The sequence below is a fragment of the Bufo bufo genome, chromosome 3 (genome assembly GCF_905171765.1).
Source record: "Bufo bufo chromosome 3, aBufBuf1.1, whole genome shotgun sequence".
Taxonomy (NCBI): Eukaryota; Metazoa; Chordata; class Amphibia; order Anura; family Bufonidae; genus Bufo; species Bufo bufo.
Genome location: NC_053391.1, coordinates 456,089,749 through 456,109,988, shown reverse-complemented (window position 1 = coordinate 456,109,988; position 20,240 = coordinate 456,089,749). Strand labels below are relative to the sequence as shown.

The 20,240-nt window shown below is 41.2% G+C and overlaps 1 protein-coding gene across 1 annotated transcript in view; it reads left to right on the top strand.

The window, feature by feature from the left end:
• The window catches only part of TUBGCP5 (tubulin gamma complex associated protein 5), a 78,973-nt gene extending 60,011 nt beyond the window's left edge, over positions 1–18,962 (top strand). Inside the window, exons 13-23 of the mRNA XM_040425143.1 lie at positions 253–518; positions 2,989–3,187; positions 5,731–5,919; positions 6,147–6,329; positions 7,058–7,142; positions 7,619–7,739; positions 11,755–11,939; positions 14,099–14,224; positions 14,601–14,689; positions 14,902–15,002; positions 18,907–18,962. Of these exons, the coding sequence (XP_040281077.1) occupies positions 253–518; positions 2,989–3,187; positions 5,731–5,919; positions 6,147–6,329; positions 7,058–7,142; positions 7,619–7,739; positions 11,755–11,939; positions 14,099–14,224; positions 14,601–14,689; positions 14,902–15,002; positions 18,907–18,953 (1,591 nt within the window). The 3' untranslated portion in view covers positions 18,954–18,962. The remainder of the gene's footprint in view (positions 1–252; positions 519–2,988; positions 3,188–5,730; positions 5,920–6,146; positions 6,330–7,057; positions 7,143–7,618; positions 7,740–11,754; positions 11,940–14,098; positions 14,225–14,600; positions 14,690–14,901; positions 15,003–18,906) is intronic.
• Positions 18,963–20,240: the final 1,278 nt, after the last annotated feature.

The window sequence follows — 20,240 nt, the reverse complement described above, 5'->3', positions numbered from 1 at the left end:
GCAATGTATAATGTGATGGAAAAATTATTCAAGCCAGCAAAGAAGGCAATATGGACAATCACAGTACATTATTAAATTAGTAGAAGTATTAACTTCCTCTACATAATGAATGCTATTTGATGAAGTGAGACAATCCCTTTAAACGTGCCTGGGTTAATCAGATCTATCCTAAGAGAAGAATAAATGGGAAATAATGTGTGTAGACTACATGGACCAGCTGGTCTTTTATGTGATTGAATTGTCTATTTACAGAAATAAAGATGTTCCTGTTGACCATCGGGACTTTTGGTATGCCACGTACACTTTGTATAGTGTCTCAGAAAAGACTGAGAATGAAGACAAAATGAGTGACAATGCCAGTGCCAGCTCAGGCAGTGACCAGGCTCCCGCCAGCAGGCAGCACACTATGGTCTCCTTTCTGCGGCCTGTACTGAAACAGATTATTATGGCTGGGAAGTCCATGCAACTATTGAAAAACCTTAAATGCAGATTGTCCCAGCAGCAGGATTCATCGAGAGGTAATGTTAAATTGTTTAGGGTAATTGAGCATTTATTTATTTATTAAAGGGGTTCTCTGTACTGAAGCAAGGCCATCAATATAGTATGAGTGGGTGGTCAACCTCCTGGAACTGCAATGGATGAGCAGCACATATGTATTTGTATGGCTGTAGCTGGAACTTGAGCCTATTCCAATTAGTGGGCATGATTGTAGTACCCGACACAGCATCCTCTATAGATGATCTGCTGTGCCTGGATGAACAGTGAGAGCACCACAGTCACTACATTTTACTGATCAGCTGGGGTCACACATCGATGTCTTATCCTAAGGCCTCATGCACATAACGTCACACGGCCATTTCTAGCACCAATGGAAGTCTATGGAACTATTCAGTGAATAGCGTTCGTCCAAAAATAGGACATGTGTCTGCCATAAAGCCCAGATTGCTGGAGTGCTGCAGTGATGGTTGACCTTTTGGAAGATTCTTCCATCTGCACACAGGATCTTTGGAGCTTAGCCTAAGTGACCATTGGGTTCCTGGTTACCTCTTACCAAGGCCCTTTTTTATTTTTTTTGAGTACTTAGTTTGGTGGGACGGCCAGCTCAATGAAGAGTCCTGGTTGTTCCAAACTTTTTCCATTTAAGAATTGTGGAGGCCCCTGTGCTCTTGGGGACTTTCAGTGCAGCAGACATTTTTTTTGTACGCTTCTCCAGATCTGTGCCTCCACACAATCCTGTCTCTGAGGTCTACCTGCAGTTCTTTCCTCCTCATGGATTGGCTTTTGCTCTGATATGCTTTGTTAGCTGTGAGACCTTATATACAAAGGTGTGTGTTTTTCATGTCCAATCAACTGAATTTACCACAGATGGACTCCATATAAAGGGGTTGTCAGAGTTATGGAAAAAAAAGATATAGCACTGTAAGGCCTCATGCACACGACCGTGCCGATTTTTGCGGTCCGCAAACAGCGGATCCGCAAAAAACGAAGTCGCCAGTGTGCCTTCCGCAATTTACGGAACGGGCGGCCCATTCTAGACATGCCTATTCTTGTCCGCAAAACGAACAAAAATAGGACATGCTATATTTTTTTTGCGGGGCCACGGAACGGAGCAACGGAGTGCTGTCCGCATCTTTTGCGGCCCCATTGAAGTGAATTGCGGCTCGGATGCGGACCATAACTACGGTCGTGTGCATGAGGCCTAAATCTGATGGTCAGCTATATATAACTAAGCTAAGCAAGTTTTAGGCAAAAACAATCTATTTCCCTGGTTCTCTTCTGGCCCTTTGTTTACATGCAATAAAAACAATCTCTGCCCCTCCTCCTGCACTGCTAAGGGAGTGAATACAAGTGCTGCCCTGAGTGAAATGTCTGCCTGCTGGGAGACTCTGCAGCATGTTGTATGTGTAGGACTACAAGTCCCAGCTGTATAATGACACTGCTAAGGGAGTGGATACAAGTGCTGCCCTGAGTGACATGTCTGCCTGCTGGGAGACTCAGCAGCTTGTTGTATGTGTAGGACTACAAGTCCCAGCTGTATAATGACACTGCTAAGGGAGTGAATACAAGTGCTGCCCTGAGTGACATGTCTGCCTGCTGCGAGACTCAGCAGCATGTTGTATGTGTAGAACTACAAGTCCTAGTTGTATAATGACACTGCTAATACACACAGGATCTTCCCCCTACCTGCAATGCTCTGCAGAACTTCTCTTCCAGCTCCTGTGCCCAGCATTTGTCTCCTCACTGCCTGCAGCTACACAGTAAACACTTCAGCCCTGAGTCTGTGCAGCTCAAGGGGTTAAGAATCCTGGGAGAGAGCAATAAGCAGCAGCCTGTAGTGCAGGGGGCGTGGCCAGCACAGTGACTTGTACAGATCTCTCAGGCTTGTGCATCAACATTATCAGGGCACGGAGAGAAGCTGACATCACAGGTGATGTGACCCTCAGTGACATCTGAGAAAGGAGCCACTGGAGATAGTGAGTTACTTGGAAAGCTGCTACATTTGCCCAGTTAGGAACATAGAAAGAACAAAAAAGTAACTCTGATAACCCCTTTAAGGTGTTGAAACATCTCAAAGATGATCAAGAGAAATGAGAGGCTCCCGAAATTTCAAGTGTCATAGTAAAGGGTTTGAATACTTAGGGTCCATTCACAGGTCCGCAAAATGGGTCCGCATCCGTTCCGCAATTTGGGTGCAGACCCATTTATTTTCAATGGGGCAGGAATGTGCTGTCCGGATCCGCACCCATGCTTCAGTTTCTGCAAAAAAATATAACCTGTCCTATTGCAATTGCGGAGAAGATTAGGCATTTTCTATTATAGTGCTGGCGATATGCGGTCTGCAAATTGCGGAATGCACATTGCCAGTGTCCGTGTTTTGCGGATTCGCAAAACACTTACGGGGGGGGGTGCCCTTATGTTCAGTTGAAATTTGAGTTTTTGTCTAAAATTCTCTTCACTTTTTTTTTTTTTCTTTTTCTGTTAAAACAGATGCAGATAGGAAAAGTTTGTACAATCTCTTCCTAGAATCTGTGCAGTCCCGACTACAGCATGGAAAAGAATCGGGAACTGATGCCATTACAGAACAGCAAGTGAACAAGCAGAGTCTAATAAAGATGCAGTCAATAGTAGCTAAGTACCTGGAACTAAATGATATACACGATCCACTACTTGCCATCAACTTTGCAAGGTAAAAGCCAGTACTTTTAGTTTTACACCCCCTTAGTCTTCATACGTGTTCAGAAAATAAAAAGTGGTTGCTGGAGATAAGAAATGAAAGCCAATGGGTGACATTTATCAATCTGCCCATTTTTTTCTGGTGTATTTTACTCCACTATTGTGTTGTCTGCTGTGGGACACATTTATTAACTGTTTGTGCCAGAAAGTAGAGCCATTTGCATAATGTATGTAAAAGTGGGTGTGAATTGCTGCTTAGTCAGGATTTAGACACATTTATGTCTCTAAAATGTCTCCAAATTTTGCACCCTCTCACACGCGAGTGTGACTTAAAAAATCCCACGTATGATAAATCTCTCCAAATGTATTTATAAGGAATTTCTTACCACTTACCTGCATATCAGTCCAGATGAAATGAATTGGTAGGTGTGCACATGTGCCCAGCAAACGCGCAGGACGAGAGTACAGTGTCAGGTTAGATTACATCGCTGGTGTCCCTCAAAGCTCGGAGGAGCGGGACGGGCAGCAATGAGGAGCATGGCTTTCAGTACAATCAGGTGCAGCAGTTACGCCCTCGTTGCACCGAGACATTAATTTACATATCAGAAAAAAGCATTTCTCTGGAATGCGGGAACCAATCGGGATGGGAGAAAGAGTGTTTTACTCAGGAGACCAGCGCACATCTAACAATTTATTTGGAATGAAATGTAGGTATGTGGTGACAGATTCTCTTTAATACATATGGAAAAAAATATATACCTATAACAATATAAATGTAACACAGATAACAATATAAATGTATTACAGATAATTTCACCTAAGTATTTCTGTAACTTTGAAGATCAGTCTTGTTCCTTAACCTCTTTGCTACCAGAGCTGTACATGTACGGCACTGGAGCGAAGTACAAACATGGCCCCCTCTCGTACGTGCAGCGGGCGTCATGGCTGGGGGATCTCCACTGTTTGAAACAGCAGAGACCCGCGGCTAATGGCCGCGACAAGCAATAATGCTGATTGTGGTCATTAGAGCCTTTAAATGCCATGATCAAGTGCATCTTACCGTGCCGTGATCAAGTGCTCCTTACCGCCATCCTCTGCGACCAATGAGGATGGCGGTAATTGAATTCAATACCCTAGGTCTCGCTGTGGCAGGCCAACATAGGAAATGAGCAATTATGAACGATTAATGGATGTAAAAAATCCATGATTGTTCAGAATTAAAAAAAGAAAGGATTTTGTAGGCTCAAATACGAGTTTTAAAATAATTTAAAAAAGTTAAGAAAAAAAGTAAAGATATAAAAAATTAAAGAAATATTAAAGTTTAAATCCCCCCCCCCCCCCCCCGTCCATAACATAAAAAATAAACATCATTGGTATCACTGCGACCGAAAACACCCATACTATTAAAATATTTTAAAAAATTTCCAATACAGTGAATGGCGCAAAGGAAAAAAAGGGTAAAAATAGCCAATTTTGACATTTTTTTATAGCTTTTTTTTACCCAGAAAAATGTGATGAAAAAGTCACACTCACTCCAAAATGGAGCCCCCACAGAGCTCAGTAGATATAACTAGAAAAAAGTTATGGAGGTCAGAATGTGAAATCTCAAGTATTTTTACACTATTTAGACATAAAAACCTATACATAAGTGGAATCATTGTAATCGTACTGACCCAGAGAATGAAGGGTACAGTTCGGTTTTGCGGCAAACGTAACGCCGTGGGAACAAAAACCCGTAAAACAGTGGAGGAATTGCGTTTTTTTTTTTCCAATTCCACCCCATTTGGATTTTTTTTCCCGCTTCCCACTACATTGTATGCCATATTAAATTGTGGCATTAGAAAGTACAACTTGTGCTGCAAAAAATAAGCCCTCATACAGCTATGTGAATGGAAAAATATAAAAGTTATGGCTCAAGGAACATAGGGAAGAAAAATTAAAACAAGGGTTAATAATGTAATAACTCAGAAGGGCTGGGTAGGAGAAATACATGACATCGGAGGTCATTTATCAAAACTGTCACAAACTGTTCTTACACCACCCTCGCCACTTTCCAAGATGGGAGTGTGGTGTGAGTGGGGCTAAAGGCCCATGCAGACTTGTCATTATGTCCGCCAGTTTTCTGACGGGGGTGTGTAATGAAGGTGCCACCTCTGTCTGGATGGTGGACAAGGAAACTCTCTACTGGTGGTCTGTCTAGGCTGTTCGTGCCCTCACGTAACCACTGCTCCCACACCTCCTAAAAGGCCAGGTCAGAAGAGCCGACATGGCGGGCAGTTCATCGAAACTACCATCCTGCTTCTCTCCAAGTCTGTTATCTGGACAAAATGTCTGTGAACACATCGTAGAGGCATGTCTAGCAGTCCACAAGCTCTCCCCAAGGCTACACTACCCAAAAGAGCCTTTTTGTAGGACAGCAGAGGAAGCCCTTTTACTCCAGTGTCTGAGACGACACCTGTGACATTTCTATCCGGGTGCAACCAGTGTATAACATTCTGACCAAATAAGAAGTAAACTGCACGAGTTATTCAGTAGAATTTCATGTCTGCCTTGAAGGTTGTACCTGGAGCAGAGTGACTTCCTCGAGACCTTTACCTGTGAAGAGATCAGTGTGGATAGATCCTCCGAATCTGTTACTTGTCAGTCGTTTGAATTAACCCTTCGCTCGTGCCTTTATCCCCACATTGACAAACAGTATCTGGAGTGCTGCGGAAACCTCATGCAGACTCTGAAGGAAGATTATAAGTAAGTGGCCAAACTCCAATTAAACGTAAAAAGTCTATTTTTATTAAACTGAATCCAGAAATGAGCATTTAGATTATTAGATAATGTATTTATAACAATATTGTATTATTGTAGTTTGCCCAATTCTTTAGTTTAAAAGATGTCTGGTATGTATGGAGGTTCTGAATGATTGTCTACTGTATAATCCTCCACAAACCTAATCTTTCCTAATGAATGTCGGTTTTCAGGCTGGTAGAATATCTACAGTCGATGAGAAATTTTTTCCTACTTGAAGCTGGAGACACTATGTATGATTTCTACACCTCGATATTTGATAAAATAAGGGAGAAGGAGCAGTGGCAGAATATTGTTTTTCTTAATGTCCAGCTGCAGGAAGCAGTCGGTCAGCGGTATCTGGAGGACAGTGCCCGGTAAGGAATACAAAAATGTTATGTACTGTATGTCATATACGTCTTAATTAGGAACCGACTTTACAGCAGTTCAATGGGATGGCGCAGCTCTAGTTACACTGCACGGTCGGTGAGCGGGTGAACAGTAAAGAGAAGGCAGTGCTCGTACGAGCGCTGTGGTCTCTCAAACAGCCGATCAGCAGGGGTGTCGGGAGTCGGACCACCACTGATCTGATATTGATAGGCCATCATTATGGGAAACTGGACAACCCCTTTAATAGACCTGCTAGGACATTTTTCCTAGTGATGGTCTCAGTACAGCACTGTGGATTTATGTTATCTTCTTATAAGCCAGTGATGGTGAACCTGTTAGAGACCGAGTGCCCAAACTGCAACCCAAAACCCACTTATTTATCACAAAGTGCCAACACGGCAATGTAACCTGAACACTACAGCCCAATATAGTATATCTTCCATGTACTTTTTCTTTTAGCTATAATAGCCTGCCTGCATTCAATGCGCTGCCTGTGCTGTTCATAGTGCGCCATGCGATGATGAATGGCAGGAAAAGTCTAAGGCATATTGATATACACCAAAGACTTTTTCCAGGGTGCGGGTGCCCACAGAGAGGACTCTGAGTGCCGCCTCTGGCACCCGTGCCATAGGTTCGCCACCACTGTTATAAGCACTATAAATAATTCTATTGTGAATGGATAGAACATAACATATTAGTTATTTTTCACATACAGATTATCCCTCTTCTTTGAAAATGTTGACTTGGCTAAGAAGAAGCTTCCAGTTCATACATTAGACGGCCTTGTACTGAGTTATAAGGTAATGCTGTTTTGTCACATCCTTATAGACACGTTACTGTGGGTCACCTGATGATTTCTGATGATCCAAGGCCTCGTTCCAGAGTTGATACTTTTTCTTAATATGTAAATTAGGACTTTGGTGCAAGGAGGGCATCATCTTTGCTCTTGTTGCACTCGAGCTCTGTGGCCATCCCCTCCCTCAAGTGGAATACAGCTATGTGTCTATGCAAAAAGTTGGATGGAGAGGCCGTTGGTGACCGATTCCCGTGCATACATGGCCTTGTTCTGAGTTATAACATCATGATTACTTAGTACATGCATGGCTTGGTAGTGAGCTGTGCTGCTGGAAAACTAGGAGAGCCGTGGGTAACACCTTATGGTATTTGTCAGACAGATTCAGCCAAATGTTGTATGTCCAGCTGCCTAACCTTTTCTGTAATGTTTACATGCCATATGTCTTCTCAACAACTGCTCCTCCTATCTTTTTTTGTCTAGGTGCCTTGGCCTGTTGATATAGTTATCAGCTCAGAGTGCCAAAAGATTTATAACCAGATCTTTCTTCTTTTGTTGCTAATAAAGTGGGCAAAATACAGCTTGGATGTCCTGCAATTTAATGGTAAGAACATGCTCATCCTGTAAAGGTACCCTATTAGGGTCCACACGTAGCGAGTCTGAAGTTCCAAAATGGAAACTGAGCAGTGGGTTTTCCTGAAATCCACTGGCCGCCTGAAATGGTCTGGTTTATACGGCAGCATTGCATGAGGAATTTGACTTTATCTTCCGCTGCTTTCAACCTTGGCATTGCCCATCATTGACTAAACTGAGAGAATGAGATAATATTGTTCTGCTCGTTGTCAAAACTAATCTTTTATATAAATATCTTATATAAGAGATAAAATGTCAATAAAATATGGAAATCAGGTCAGGAAACCCACTAGGCGGACATAAAAACGTCTTTTCTTTTATCTTGAGATTCAAAATTTAATTTATGCAATTTATGAAAAAAAAAATGGGCAATCAATTATGCAAAAATATAAAATTTATTTACAGAATGCATATAAATCCAATAAAATACAGACAATTTTCAGACATACAGATTTTATGTTTCAAAGTATTTTATTCATAATGAAAGCAATTGTGCACATCATATAGGATACATAAAATGGTGCCGGAGTAACAAGCACCACAATAGGCAAGTCATATATGCTAAGCAGGTATCATTACATCCATATAGAATATGATGAAGAGCAAATAATGAGAATAACATAAATAATACAAAAATAAAGCAAGATTAAATAAAAATAAAATAAATTAACATATGGAGATCATATCTATGAGCCAAAGTAGACCAAGGCAATGTTGAAAAATATTTAGCGACACACATTTACCTTTTAGATGTAAATTATCAGGACATGTGCCCTAAGGATCATGGTCAGTAATAAGTCAGGCTATGCTGTGTAGCCGTTGAATATGAGGAGGATATCCAGGGTTCCCACAACTTCTCAAAGGCCTCGTATGTATCTTGACGGATAGCATTCAATCTCTCATACAGTAATATTTTGTTAATTCTATCAACTACGGCTTGAAAACTAAGATCGGCCGACCGCCATTTATATGCAATGTGGATCCTGGCTGCTAATAACATATGTTGAGACAGCTTGAATTTGGAATATGGCATCCTAGAGGATTTATCGCCTAGAAGGCATAAGGTAGGTATCAGGGGAAAGGCACAGCCCAGCACAGAGGAGATCAGGTCACAAATCTTACTCCAAAATCCCTGCACCACTGGGCAAGACCACCAAATGTGATAGACCGTGCCATCCACCGCGCACCCCCTGAAACACAGAGGAGAGACCTCCGGGTAGATGTGGTGAAGTCTATAAGGAACTAAATATGTCCTATGAAGAACCTTGATTGAAGTTTCCGCTAGTGTAATTTGCCAAGAAGTCTTATTCAAAGTCTGTGAGCATTGATGCCATTTTGCAATCGTAAGGTCTTCCTGGATATCCCCCTCCCACTCCAGCATATATGGCAACCTAAGTCCCTCCGGTAAGGTATTAAGTAAACCATAAATCCTAGATAATAACCCCTGCTTATATAGTGAGTAAGTAACAGATCTTTCAAAGGGAGTAAATTCCACATTCGTGTCATTGATCTTCAGGGATTGTAGGCATGAAAAGATCTGTAGGGCATTAAATGATTCACAATCCGGCAAATTGTATTTGTTTTCAAGTCAGTTATGGACATAAGCTTTCCCCTAACCAAAAACCTATAAAGAGTGGTGAAATTATTGGAAATCCACCACCGGAAAGTCTCCATCCGGAGGCCAGGGTGGAATAATGGATTCCCAAAAAGGTAAAAAAGCAGCGTATGTTTAGATTGGAGGCCTGCTTTAAATCTGACAGACCGCCAAAGGATCAGAGAATGGTACGACAATGGTGAAGCTGTACGTATAGCTGAAGCCAAGGGAATGGTATTCCAGAGGAGGGATCTCCAGGTCCAGGGTGCACACAGAGTCTGTTCCAAAGATACCCATAGAGGGAAGGCCTCTGGTTTTAAGTGGGTCAAGAATAGTTGAGCTAAGCCTGCTGATTTGTAATACTTGATGAAGTCTGGAACAGAAAGACCTCCCTGGGATTTGTGTCTACACATTGTGGACCTGGAGATCCTAGCCCGCTTGCCAGCCCATATAAATTTCATGGTGTCCGCCTGCAAATTTCGGAGGTCCTTGATGGGGATCTGAACCGGAAGGGTTCTGAACAAGTATAGAATGCGGGGCAGTACCACCATCCTAACAATATGTATTCTCCCTACCCATGAGACTGGTAGTGAGCTCCAAGTTTTGTAATCTTCTCTAATTCTACGGTAGAGCGGCATATAGTTGAGTTTGTAGGTTGAGGACAGCTTCGCAGGTATTGAGGTTCCTAGATATTGAATGTGATTGGTTAGTTGGGTGAAAGGGAAATTTTGAGCAAGTGAAGTTTGGAGGGACGATGGGGAATTACATAACAGGAGTTCGGACTTTTTTTGGTTAATTTTGAGCCCCGAGGCTGAGGAAAAGGTATTTAATAGCTGTAAGAGGTTCGGAAGTGAGATGAGAGGGTTAGTCAGAGATAACAGGAGGTCATCCGCAAATAAGCTTAGTTTATATTCAGTGTTTCCTATTTTAATGCCTGATAGGTTGGGGTCGTTCCTGATAGAGATTGCGAGGGGTTCCATGGCCAATGCGAATAAGGCAGGGGAGAGGGGGCAACCCTGTCTAGTGCCTCTAAGAATTTGGATTGGTGAGGGATGAGTAGTTGGGAGTTTAAGGTATGCGACGGGGGCTGAGTATATCGCCTGAATCGCTTTTAAGAAAGGACCCGTAATGCCCATGTTGTGCAACACTTTATACAAGTAATCCCAGCTAAAAGAATCAAAGGCCTTTTCTATATCCAGCGCCAAAATGGCCAGTGGAGTCTTACTAGTGTTGGCTACCTGTATCACGTTGAGTACCTTTCTGATGTTATCTGGTGCCTCTCTGTCTGGTATGAAACCCACCTGGTCTTTGTGAACAAGGCCGGGGAGAAGAATATTAAGGCGCCTCGCTAGTATAGATGTAAAAAGTTTAGTATCCAAATTTAACAGGGATATCGGTCTATAGTTAGTGGGAGATAAGGGATCTTTTTTAGGTTTGGGCAGTACGGTGATGTTAGCAAAAAGAAAGTCTGGATGGGGGTTATGACCTGATAATAAATGGTTGCAGAATTGTACAATGTGTGGGGTTAATATCGGGGCATATTTTTTGTAGTACATGGCTGACAGCCCATCAGGGCCCGGGGCCTTCCCCAGTTTCAAGGAGTTAATTGTATAGATTACTTCCTCAGAACTGATACCTCTACTCAGGTCCTGCAGGGCTTCAGGACAGACATACAGATTTTAAACTGTGATGCCACTCACCACTACTAGATGGTGCTGTAACCAAACACCATCACTTCACTAATATAGAATGACTTAGTTACATATGATAAAATGCAAATGCTTTATTTTTAGCAAACAGACCAATAATTAATATATCAAGAGAAACTCAGGATCTTCTGTTTACCAACAGGTTATAACATGACAAAACACAGATTAATACAAGAACAATAAATATTGTCCCTTGACTCTGTCTCTGCCTTTGACAATCAAAAATATATATGATATTAATATGGTAATGTATTCAATTCGGTAATCAGACTACGGAAAATAACTTTCCAAAGGTTTAGTCCTCTTTTCAAATAATGCCAAATTTTCCATTAGCAATATGCATCTTTGCTATTAGAGTACTAAACATTATGGAGGCGCTTAACACTATATATTCCCACAATATGGCGATTTCTATCTATATACCGATAGAAGTATATTATTAATATCACAAGCAATAAATATAACATACGTTACCAAGTCAAGGGTGGGCAGAGTCTCGGATGGGACCAGGTCTCAGGACTTCTCTAGTAGTCAAAATATAATTCAAGTTTCTTCTGGTATATCTTTCTTATGATCAGCTTCCTTTTATGGATCATTTCTTTCTTGTGAGGACCCTGTTCCTTGAGATGATTTGATGATCTGATCTTCATCGTAATGTTTTTTTATTACCTATATTTTCACAGAACTTGTTAGCGCGGCTGAGAAGGAATCTCCAAAAGAGGAGTCTGGATCCGAACACCAGCAACAACTACCTTCTCATCTAGTAACGCCAGCAGAGCCTAAGGAACAGCAGATCCATCGCATGTTTCTCCTTCGGGTCAAGCTTATGCATTTTGTCAACAGTTTGCACAATTATATGATGACCAGGGTTAGCGATTAGATTTTTCATGAATTAATTTAATTTCCAACTGAATTTATGAAAGTTGCCTGGGGATGTGAAGATAAACAGGCAGTGAATGCTCTTTAACCTCTTAGTGACCAGCCTATTTTGGGCCTTAGTGACCAAGTGATTATTTATATTTTTTTTTTTCATTGTCGCATTCCAATAGCTATATCTTTTTTTTTTTTTTTTTCATTGATAAAGCTGTATGAGGGCTTCTTTTTTGCAGGACAAGTTGTAGTTTTTAATGGCACCTTTTTGGGCTACACATAACTTACTGATTCACTTTTTTTTTACTCTTTATGGGGGAGGGGGCAGGAATGCCACCATTGAGTTTTTACGTTATAAATTTTGTGGTGTTCATTTTTAAATAACTTGATAACTTTATTCTCTGGGTTAGTACAATTACAGCAATATCAAATACATATTTTTTTTTTTATTTTTTTTTTACGTTTTGGTACTTTTTCACAATAAAACCCATTAATAAATAAATGTTAAAGATAAAATACATGATAGGCTACTTTCACACTGGCTTTTCTGGGTCCACTTGTGAGATCCGTTTCAGGGCTCTCAAAAGCGGCCCAAAACAGATCAGTTCAGCCCCAATGCATTCTGAGTGGATAAGAATCCGTTCAGAATGCATCAATTTGGCTGCGTTTGGTCTCCGTTGCGTTTTTTAGACGGTCACTAAAACGCAGCTTGCAGCGTTTTGGTGACCGTCTGACTATGCGGAACCAAACGGATCCGTCTAGACTTGCAATGTAAGTCATTGGGGACGGATCTGTTTTTTAATGACACAATATGATGCAATTGACAACGGATCCGTCCCCCGTTGACTTTCAATGTAAGTCAAGACTTTTTTTTTTAATGAATAATGCAATCGGATCAGTTAATAACGGATACAAGCGTTTGCATTATTGGTGCGGATCCGTCTGTGCATATACAAGACGGATCCGCACAAAACGCGAGTGTGAAAGTAGCCATAGTATAGTGCGGGTCATTACGGATACAGCAATCCAAATATGAGGAGGAGATTTTATTTTAGCAATTTTTTCCATTGAAAAGCTTTTTTTTTTTTTTTTTTTTTTTTTTTTTTTTTAAACGGCCTGGATAGGCACTTCTGCTGGACCGGGCCATTAAAGAACGATTCCGGCTCATATGAGATCTGAATCTCCGCTCTCTGTTGCAAGGGAAATATGTGCAGCACTTAGACTAGGCCACCGTAGAAGTGGCTGTCGTAAAAAGGCGTATTGGTGGTCACTAAAGGGTTATAAGGGTAGTCCACTTGTTCAAAGTTATTCCTTTTTTTCATTTTTTATTTTTTTTTATAATCTCTTTATTGAAATGAGAGTTATTACAGGTTATACATGCGATCAATAAATCATGAATAACATTTCGTTAGACTAGTGATGTATAAAACAGCAGGCACCTGTACATTTATTCTCAAATCATCAAATTTTTTCATTTTCAACCCAAAACCTTGCCCCGCAAAGTTATTCCTTATCCACAGGGTAGGCGGTAACTTAGATTACTGTAGTCCTGCCACTGGGACCCCTACCAATCACAAGAATGGTCACCCCATACCATTTTGAGCCTCTGAAATTAACAGAGCTGCAGGTTAAGCGTGTGCACTGCTGCTCCATTCATCTTCACCAGAGTAAAGGCATGCTCGACCTGGGGCTCCGTTCATTTTGGGGGGAGGCTATGAGGGGTACAGGGTACCTATTCTCGTGATTTCGGGTGGGGTTCCAGCCGTTAGGACCCCCACTGTTCTAATAGTTATCCCCTGGCCTGTGGATTGGGGATGACTCTAACAACCAGAATACCCCTTTAATAACCGTTGTAAAGCATGTACATGTTAAAATTAAATTACTGTGTTTTTCTAATTCTTCTATTGTCTATGCCAGGGGTAGGCAACTTCCGGCACTCCAGCTATTGTGAAACTACAACTCCCAGCATGCATATTTGCTCTGCTCTTCTAAGAACTCTCATAGAAATGAATGGAGCATGCTTGTAATTGTAGTTTCACAACAGCTGGAGTGCCGAAGGTTGCTGATCCCTGGTCTATGCAATGCCTAACTGAATAGAGTAGGGATAGTAAGTCCCAATAAATCTTTGCAGTTATTTAATAACATTTTGTTTTAAAGATTCTTCATAGCACAGGACTGGAGTTTCAACATCAAGTAGAGGAAGCAAAAGATCTGGACCAACTGATTAAAATTCATTATAGATATCTGTCTACCATTCATGATCGCTGTCTTTTAAGGGAAAAGGTATGAAAAGATGATGTCAGACTTTGATTTTACTACCCACAACTATAATTGGAAAGTAACAATGGCAGGTCATCTTTTGTCCTGAAAATAGGCTAATGGGGTTCTGTAGATACATTTCACCAGCGCTGCAAGCTAGGTGGCATTCATGTAATTATTGAAGAGGACGCAGCGCACATAGGAGCACCACAACCCCTTCAGACAGCTGGGGGTGCTGGGTGTCGGACCCCCGCCGATATGATATTGATGACCTATGCTGAGTATAGGTCATCAGTATTATATCACAGTACAACCCCTTTAAGTATGTTATGTTTTAGTCTTCAGTGTTCAGTAATTTCCAGCTAAATTCTTTTAAATGTGATATTACTTTTGCTTTTAGGTGAGCTCTGTAAAAGAAGCCATAATGAAAGTGATGAATGTTGTGCTGATGTTTGCAGATCGCTGGCATGCTGGTTTCGGAGCATGGAAGTAAGTAATGCAATGTAAACTGGAAACTACCTCCAAAGTTCATAGTGAAACCAGTTATATCTACAGATAGATGTGGCAGTGAGCAGTGAACTTTGTCCGTAACTGATCTGTTACCATTTAGACATTGAGAAGGACTGGACACTGACCCAGGTAGTGTAAACCTATTGGATTTGTAAAATGTGTGTTAATATATTTAATGCTTTTTTTTAAAGGGCAGAATATATCCTGAAGATGGAGTCTGATTTTACAAACTGTCACAAGTTTCTTGTAAAAGTATTAAATAAGGCAGTCTGCAGGGGCTCGTTTCCACACTGTAAGTATATATACACATATTTAGTACTTTTATTAATGGGGTATTCCGGTTACAAAAAGTTATCCCCTATCCACGGTGGTAGGACACCCACTGATCATGAGAACAGGGCTCCCATGCCCCATGGAGACCCTTAAATGGACAGAGCGGCTTGTTAGCCATGTGCCACTTCAATAATTTCTATGGAGATAGCTCAGCGCTGCACTCTACTATCTCCGGCGCTCCCATAGAAATGAATGGAGTGGCGTTGCGCTTTTCCTACCAGCCGCTCCGTCCACTTAAGGGGGGCACCCCGTTCTCTTGATAACTTTCTATAACCGGAATATCCCTTTTAAATATATGGTAGTAAAATTTGGTCCATGTTGACATTGCTACATAGAGATTATTAATCTCTGTATTGACCTTCACTTGATCTGGGAATGCAGTGACTAGCTGAGAGACCTATGGCAAATATAAATCAATCACCAGAGAAAATGCGATAATCTTATTAATCTAATTGATTTAGATTTTCTGTAGGTCTCTCAGCGGGGATAACTCATAAATATTAGATCGGTGGGGAGCCAACGCGCGGCACCACGCCAGTAAGCAGCTTGATGGGGCACCGGTGCCCGTGTGAGCGCTCAGGCCTCTTCATTATTTACATTGGTTTGGGCACTTTTTATACTCAAAACGCCTTACTATTAGTAGTGGCTGTTGTGGGTATTGCAGCTCTGTCTATTTCAAGTAAACCTTGGCTCCTTCAAACAGCTGATCGGTGGAGTTGCCGAGAGTCAGACCCCCACTATCTTAATATTGATGGACAATTCTAAGGTTAGGCCATCAATTTTAACAGGCTCACATGAAACAAAAACCACTAAAACTTAACTTTTATTAATATAATATAAATAACCCCCACGTATATAAAATAATCTTAGATAGTTGCCAACAGATTAGCTAGTGTGACTGGATATAAGATATCAAATACAAGAGGCACAAGTAGGGCTAAATCTATACAGTAAATACCGCAAAGTGGGCCTCTTAGTGAGGTACTCATGGTTCCCATGATTTTGGAATATCACCACCTGATGAACTCATGGTTGCGGTTTCTAGAGAGTAACCCACCAAGGTATGTTGTCACCGAGAGATGGTTGTCGGCAGATGACCTGTCCCTGGGTGTCCCTTCAGGCTATCCCTGCCTAAAAGCGGAGCACCCGCCCTGAAAAGGGCGACCCCACCTCTCATGGCTAAACCCTGAGAAAATGCCCTAGATGAGTTTGTCAAGCTGAAGTCCCGACGCGTTTCCCCATTAATAGTAAAAATGGTTCATCAGGGGACAAGAAAAAAGTAATCAAAACAAAAGATACTGAGGATTCACCAATTATATTTTCCTGGGTATCGTTCCTGAGAAAATTAAATACATGTTTCTCACGAAATTCAGTAAGATCCTGTATAAATTGTCTGTTTTCTTTCTTTTAGAGTGGTTTGATGACACTCAATATTGTTTTGCACCGTCTCAAATCGGTGTCCCCTCTTTTGCGTGTTTCCTTTGAGCTCCTTTTCTGTTCCTTTTGAAATTAAAAAATCCAAGACTGTTAGTAATTTGGTATCTTTATATTTCACTTTATGTACACACACTAACCTGCTTTTCTAATCTGACCATAATTGGTCTATAGTGTACATTAATATCTACTGGGGGTCCTGACGTTCAGGGTATTATGCCCTGTATCCCAGGTTTAATTTTTCCCTTTTATGTAGCCTCACTTTAACTAGGTTACCTCTATATTGTGCAATTGTTCCTCTAATTGTACCCTCTCCTATCATATTAGCAGTTATTATAATAATTATAATACTGTTCTATGTCCCAACAATGGGATGGAGCGCACACGATAGCATAAACTTATCCTCCTCCTATTTGCATTTTATCACAAAGTGCGAACACGGCAATTTGACCTAATTACCGATATAGTATATCTTCCCATGTGCGTTCTAATTACCGGAAGTGCGGTCCATTCACAGGAAGTTTGTCGCACCTCAGTGGAGAGAGACATGCTCTGTTTCTATCGCTGAATACTAGGATATGTATCATTTATCAACTACTTATTTGAATGTGGGCAAATACTTTGTAGGTGTACTGCCTATCTTTTTAACATTCTAGTATCTTATATTAACCTGGCACCATTTTGGAACGCATTTTGCGTTCCACGTACCGGAAGTTTTTAATAACTTCCTCCTCCGGTTGTTCGCGTCGGTAAGTGCGGGAGGGCCATTTTTGAACGGAGCCCACATTAGGTAAAAATAGGGGGCCCTTGTGGGTGTACAATTGCGCCTATAGTATCTGGGTATCCATTATCATCTGTCCTCTGTATCTTTTGTTTTGATTGGACTTTTTTCTTGTCCCCTGATGAACCATTTTTACCATTAATGGGTAAACTCGTCGGGACTTCAGCTTGACAAACTCACCTAGGGCCTTCTAGGGCATTTTCTCAGACTTTAGCCCCCGAGAAGTGGGGTCGCCCCTTTCGGGGCGGGTGCTCCGCTTTTAGGCAGGGATAGCCTGAAGGGACACCTAGGGACAGGTCATCTGCCGACAACCATCTCTCGGTGACGACATACTTTGGTGGGTTACTCTCCAGAAACCGCAACAACCGTGAGTTCATTAGTGTACCTCCATCAGGTAGTGATATTCCTAAATCACAGGAACCGTGAGTACCTCACTAAGAGGCCCACTTTGTTTATTCATTCAGTATTTACTGTATAGAATTATCCCTACTTGTGCCTCTTGTATTTGATATCTTATATCAGTCACACTAGCTAATCTGTTGGCAACGATCTAAGATTATTTTATCTTTATATTATATTTATTAAAAGTTATGTTTTAGGTTTTTTTTTGTTTTCATGTGAGCTAATTTTCTATAACTCCATTCAATATATATAAAAAAAAAATATATATATATATATATATATATATATGTATGTATGTATGTGTTTCTGTGAGCGTAATCAATTTTAAAAGACTGGATAACCCCTTTAGCCACCATTGCACAGTGTTTTTAAAGCAGCCTTTTAAAGAACATCTTCTGATGTGCCATCTTTATACTGCGGCGCTTTAGATGAAGACTGCAGCTCCATGTGCTGAAGCATCCCTTTGTCAAATAAAGTTGATCTCCAGTTGGATGCATGTCCTAATAGTTTGCCCATATGACACTATCATGTATTTGAAAGCATTGCTGCTTTAAGTTCTTGTAGGAGGGGGGACAAAAAAAAATATAATTAAGTTTAATTACAGGGGTTGTTGCCCCCCCACTGATCTGATATTGATGGCCTATCCTGAGGCAACATTGCTTGATAAAGACCAACCATGGTCGAAACGTCGCTATAACCTTGCTGTCTGAGTGAATAAATCACCACTTTACATCAACTACTGGTGAGTGCTGCGGATTATTGAAGCTTCTGGATGAGTTGGGACCCCCAGGCAGACCCCCAGGCAGGATCCCTATCTGCGTGCACCACCCGGCTTGAAGCCTGTCTACTGGTCCGTACCCAAGTGTGTGGGATAAGTAGTGCTGCCAATCCCTGAGGTTTTCTATCCTGAGGATAGGTCATCAATATCAGAAGTCCCGGAAAAACTTGATATCTTTACTGCCCACTTATTTGGTATGACTTCATTTGTATGGACCTGTAGAACTACATACCAACAGAAAACAAAGGCTATAGCTTTTGAAATGCAACAGTGGTAAAATAAAATTTTCTTGTTCCCTAAAGTCCAAAAGCTATCGTCTATATTGTATATATATATATATATATATATTAGTCTACTACAAATTCAACTCTAATCCTGTCTCCCTGTATTACATGCTTGCTTGTATCTGTGGATGGAGGGGTATTACGTGCTGTCACTGAGTACCTTTTGTTTCTTTCCTTGTCTTAGTGGAATCTTTGGCTTTATCTCTTATGGCTGGCATGGAGCAAACCTAGTCCTGGTTCTGAAAAAACAGGAAGATGGATCATTCAGTCATGAATGCAAATGAAATAATGTGTTTCTGTGATATGTGTGTGTGTATATATGTTGTATAGTAAATACAATAGGGCAAAGGAACATTGGTGTAGGCAACAGTCATGTCACTGCTTTTACTACCAACCTAACTTGGGGTTAGCTGTAACCGATTATGTTCAGTGCTTACTGTACATATTATAATAATTTTACAATAAATATGTCTGCTTTCATTTACAAAGATAGATCCGTCTATGTAAACTGTAAACCATGATACGCAATTACCAGCTGTGTAAATTAAAATTTTATTTAATATTTGTACAGGATAAAATTTCCTCTTTAGTTTCCTCTAAATGATGTTTGTCTTTTCCCCCCCTTCCCCAGATTGTCTATTCAGTATCTTCTGGACAGGATAAATCAAGCTTTGGCTTTGTAAAGGGAAATATTAATTATTAATATTTTGGTTAATATCAATAATTAATATTCATAAATAGGCGTGAGTCATCTAGTGATGACTCTGCCTATTTATGCCTTAAAGGGTTTCTGTCACCCCACTAAAGTGATTTTTTTTTTTTTGGGGGCTAGTTAAATTAGTTATATAGCGATATCTGAAAATATAATAGTGTTCCTTACTTTGATCCAGCAGTTTAGTCAAAAAACGAAGTTTTATCATATGCAAATTCGGTCTCTACCAGCAAGTAGGGCGTCTACTTGCTGGTAGCTGCTGCAGAAATCCGCCCCCTCCTCTTGTTGATTGACAGGGCCAGCCGGGATCTCCTCCTCCGGCCAGCCCTGTCGGCATTTCAAAAATCGCGCGCCCGTGTTGAATCTGCGCAGGCGCTCTGAGATGAGGAGGCTCGTCTCCTCAGAGCTCCCTCAGTGCGCCTGCGCCGATGACATCATCGAAATAGAAGACGTCATCGGTGCAGGCGCACTGAGGGAGTTCTGAGGAGACGAGCCTCCTCATCTCAGAGCCCCTGCGCAGATTCAACACGGGCGCGCGATTTTTGAAATGCCGACAGAGCTGGCCGGAGGAGGAGATCCCGGCTGGCCCTGTCAATCAACAAGAGGAGGGGGCGGATTTCTGCAGCAGCTACCAGCAAGTAGACGCCCTACTTGCTGGTAGAGACCGAATTTGCATATGATAAAACTTCGTTTTTTGACTAAACTGCTGGATCAAAGTAAGGAACACTATTATATTTTCAGATATCGCTATATAACTAATTTAACTAGCCCAAAAAAAAAAAATCACTTTAGTGGGGTGACAGAAA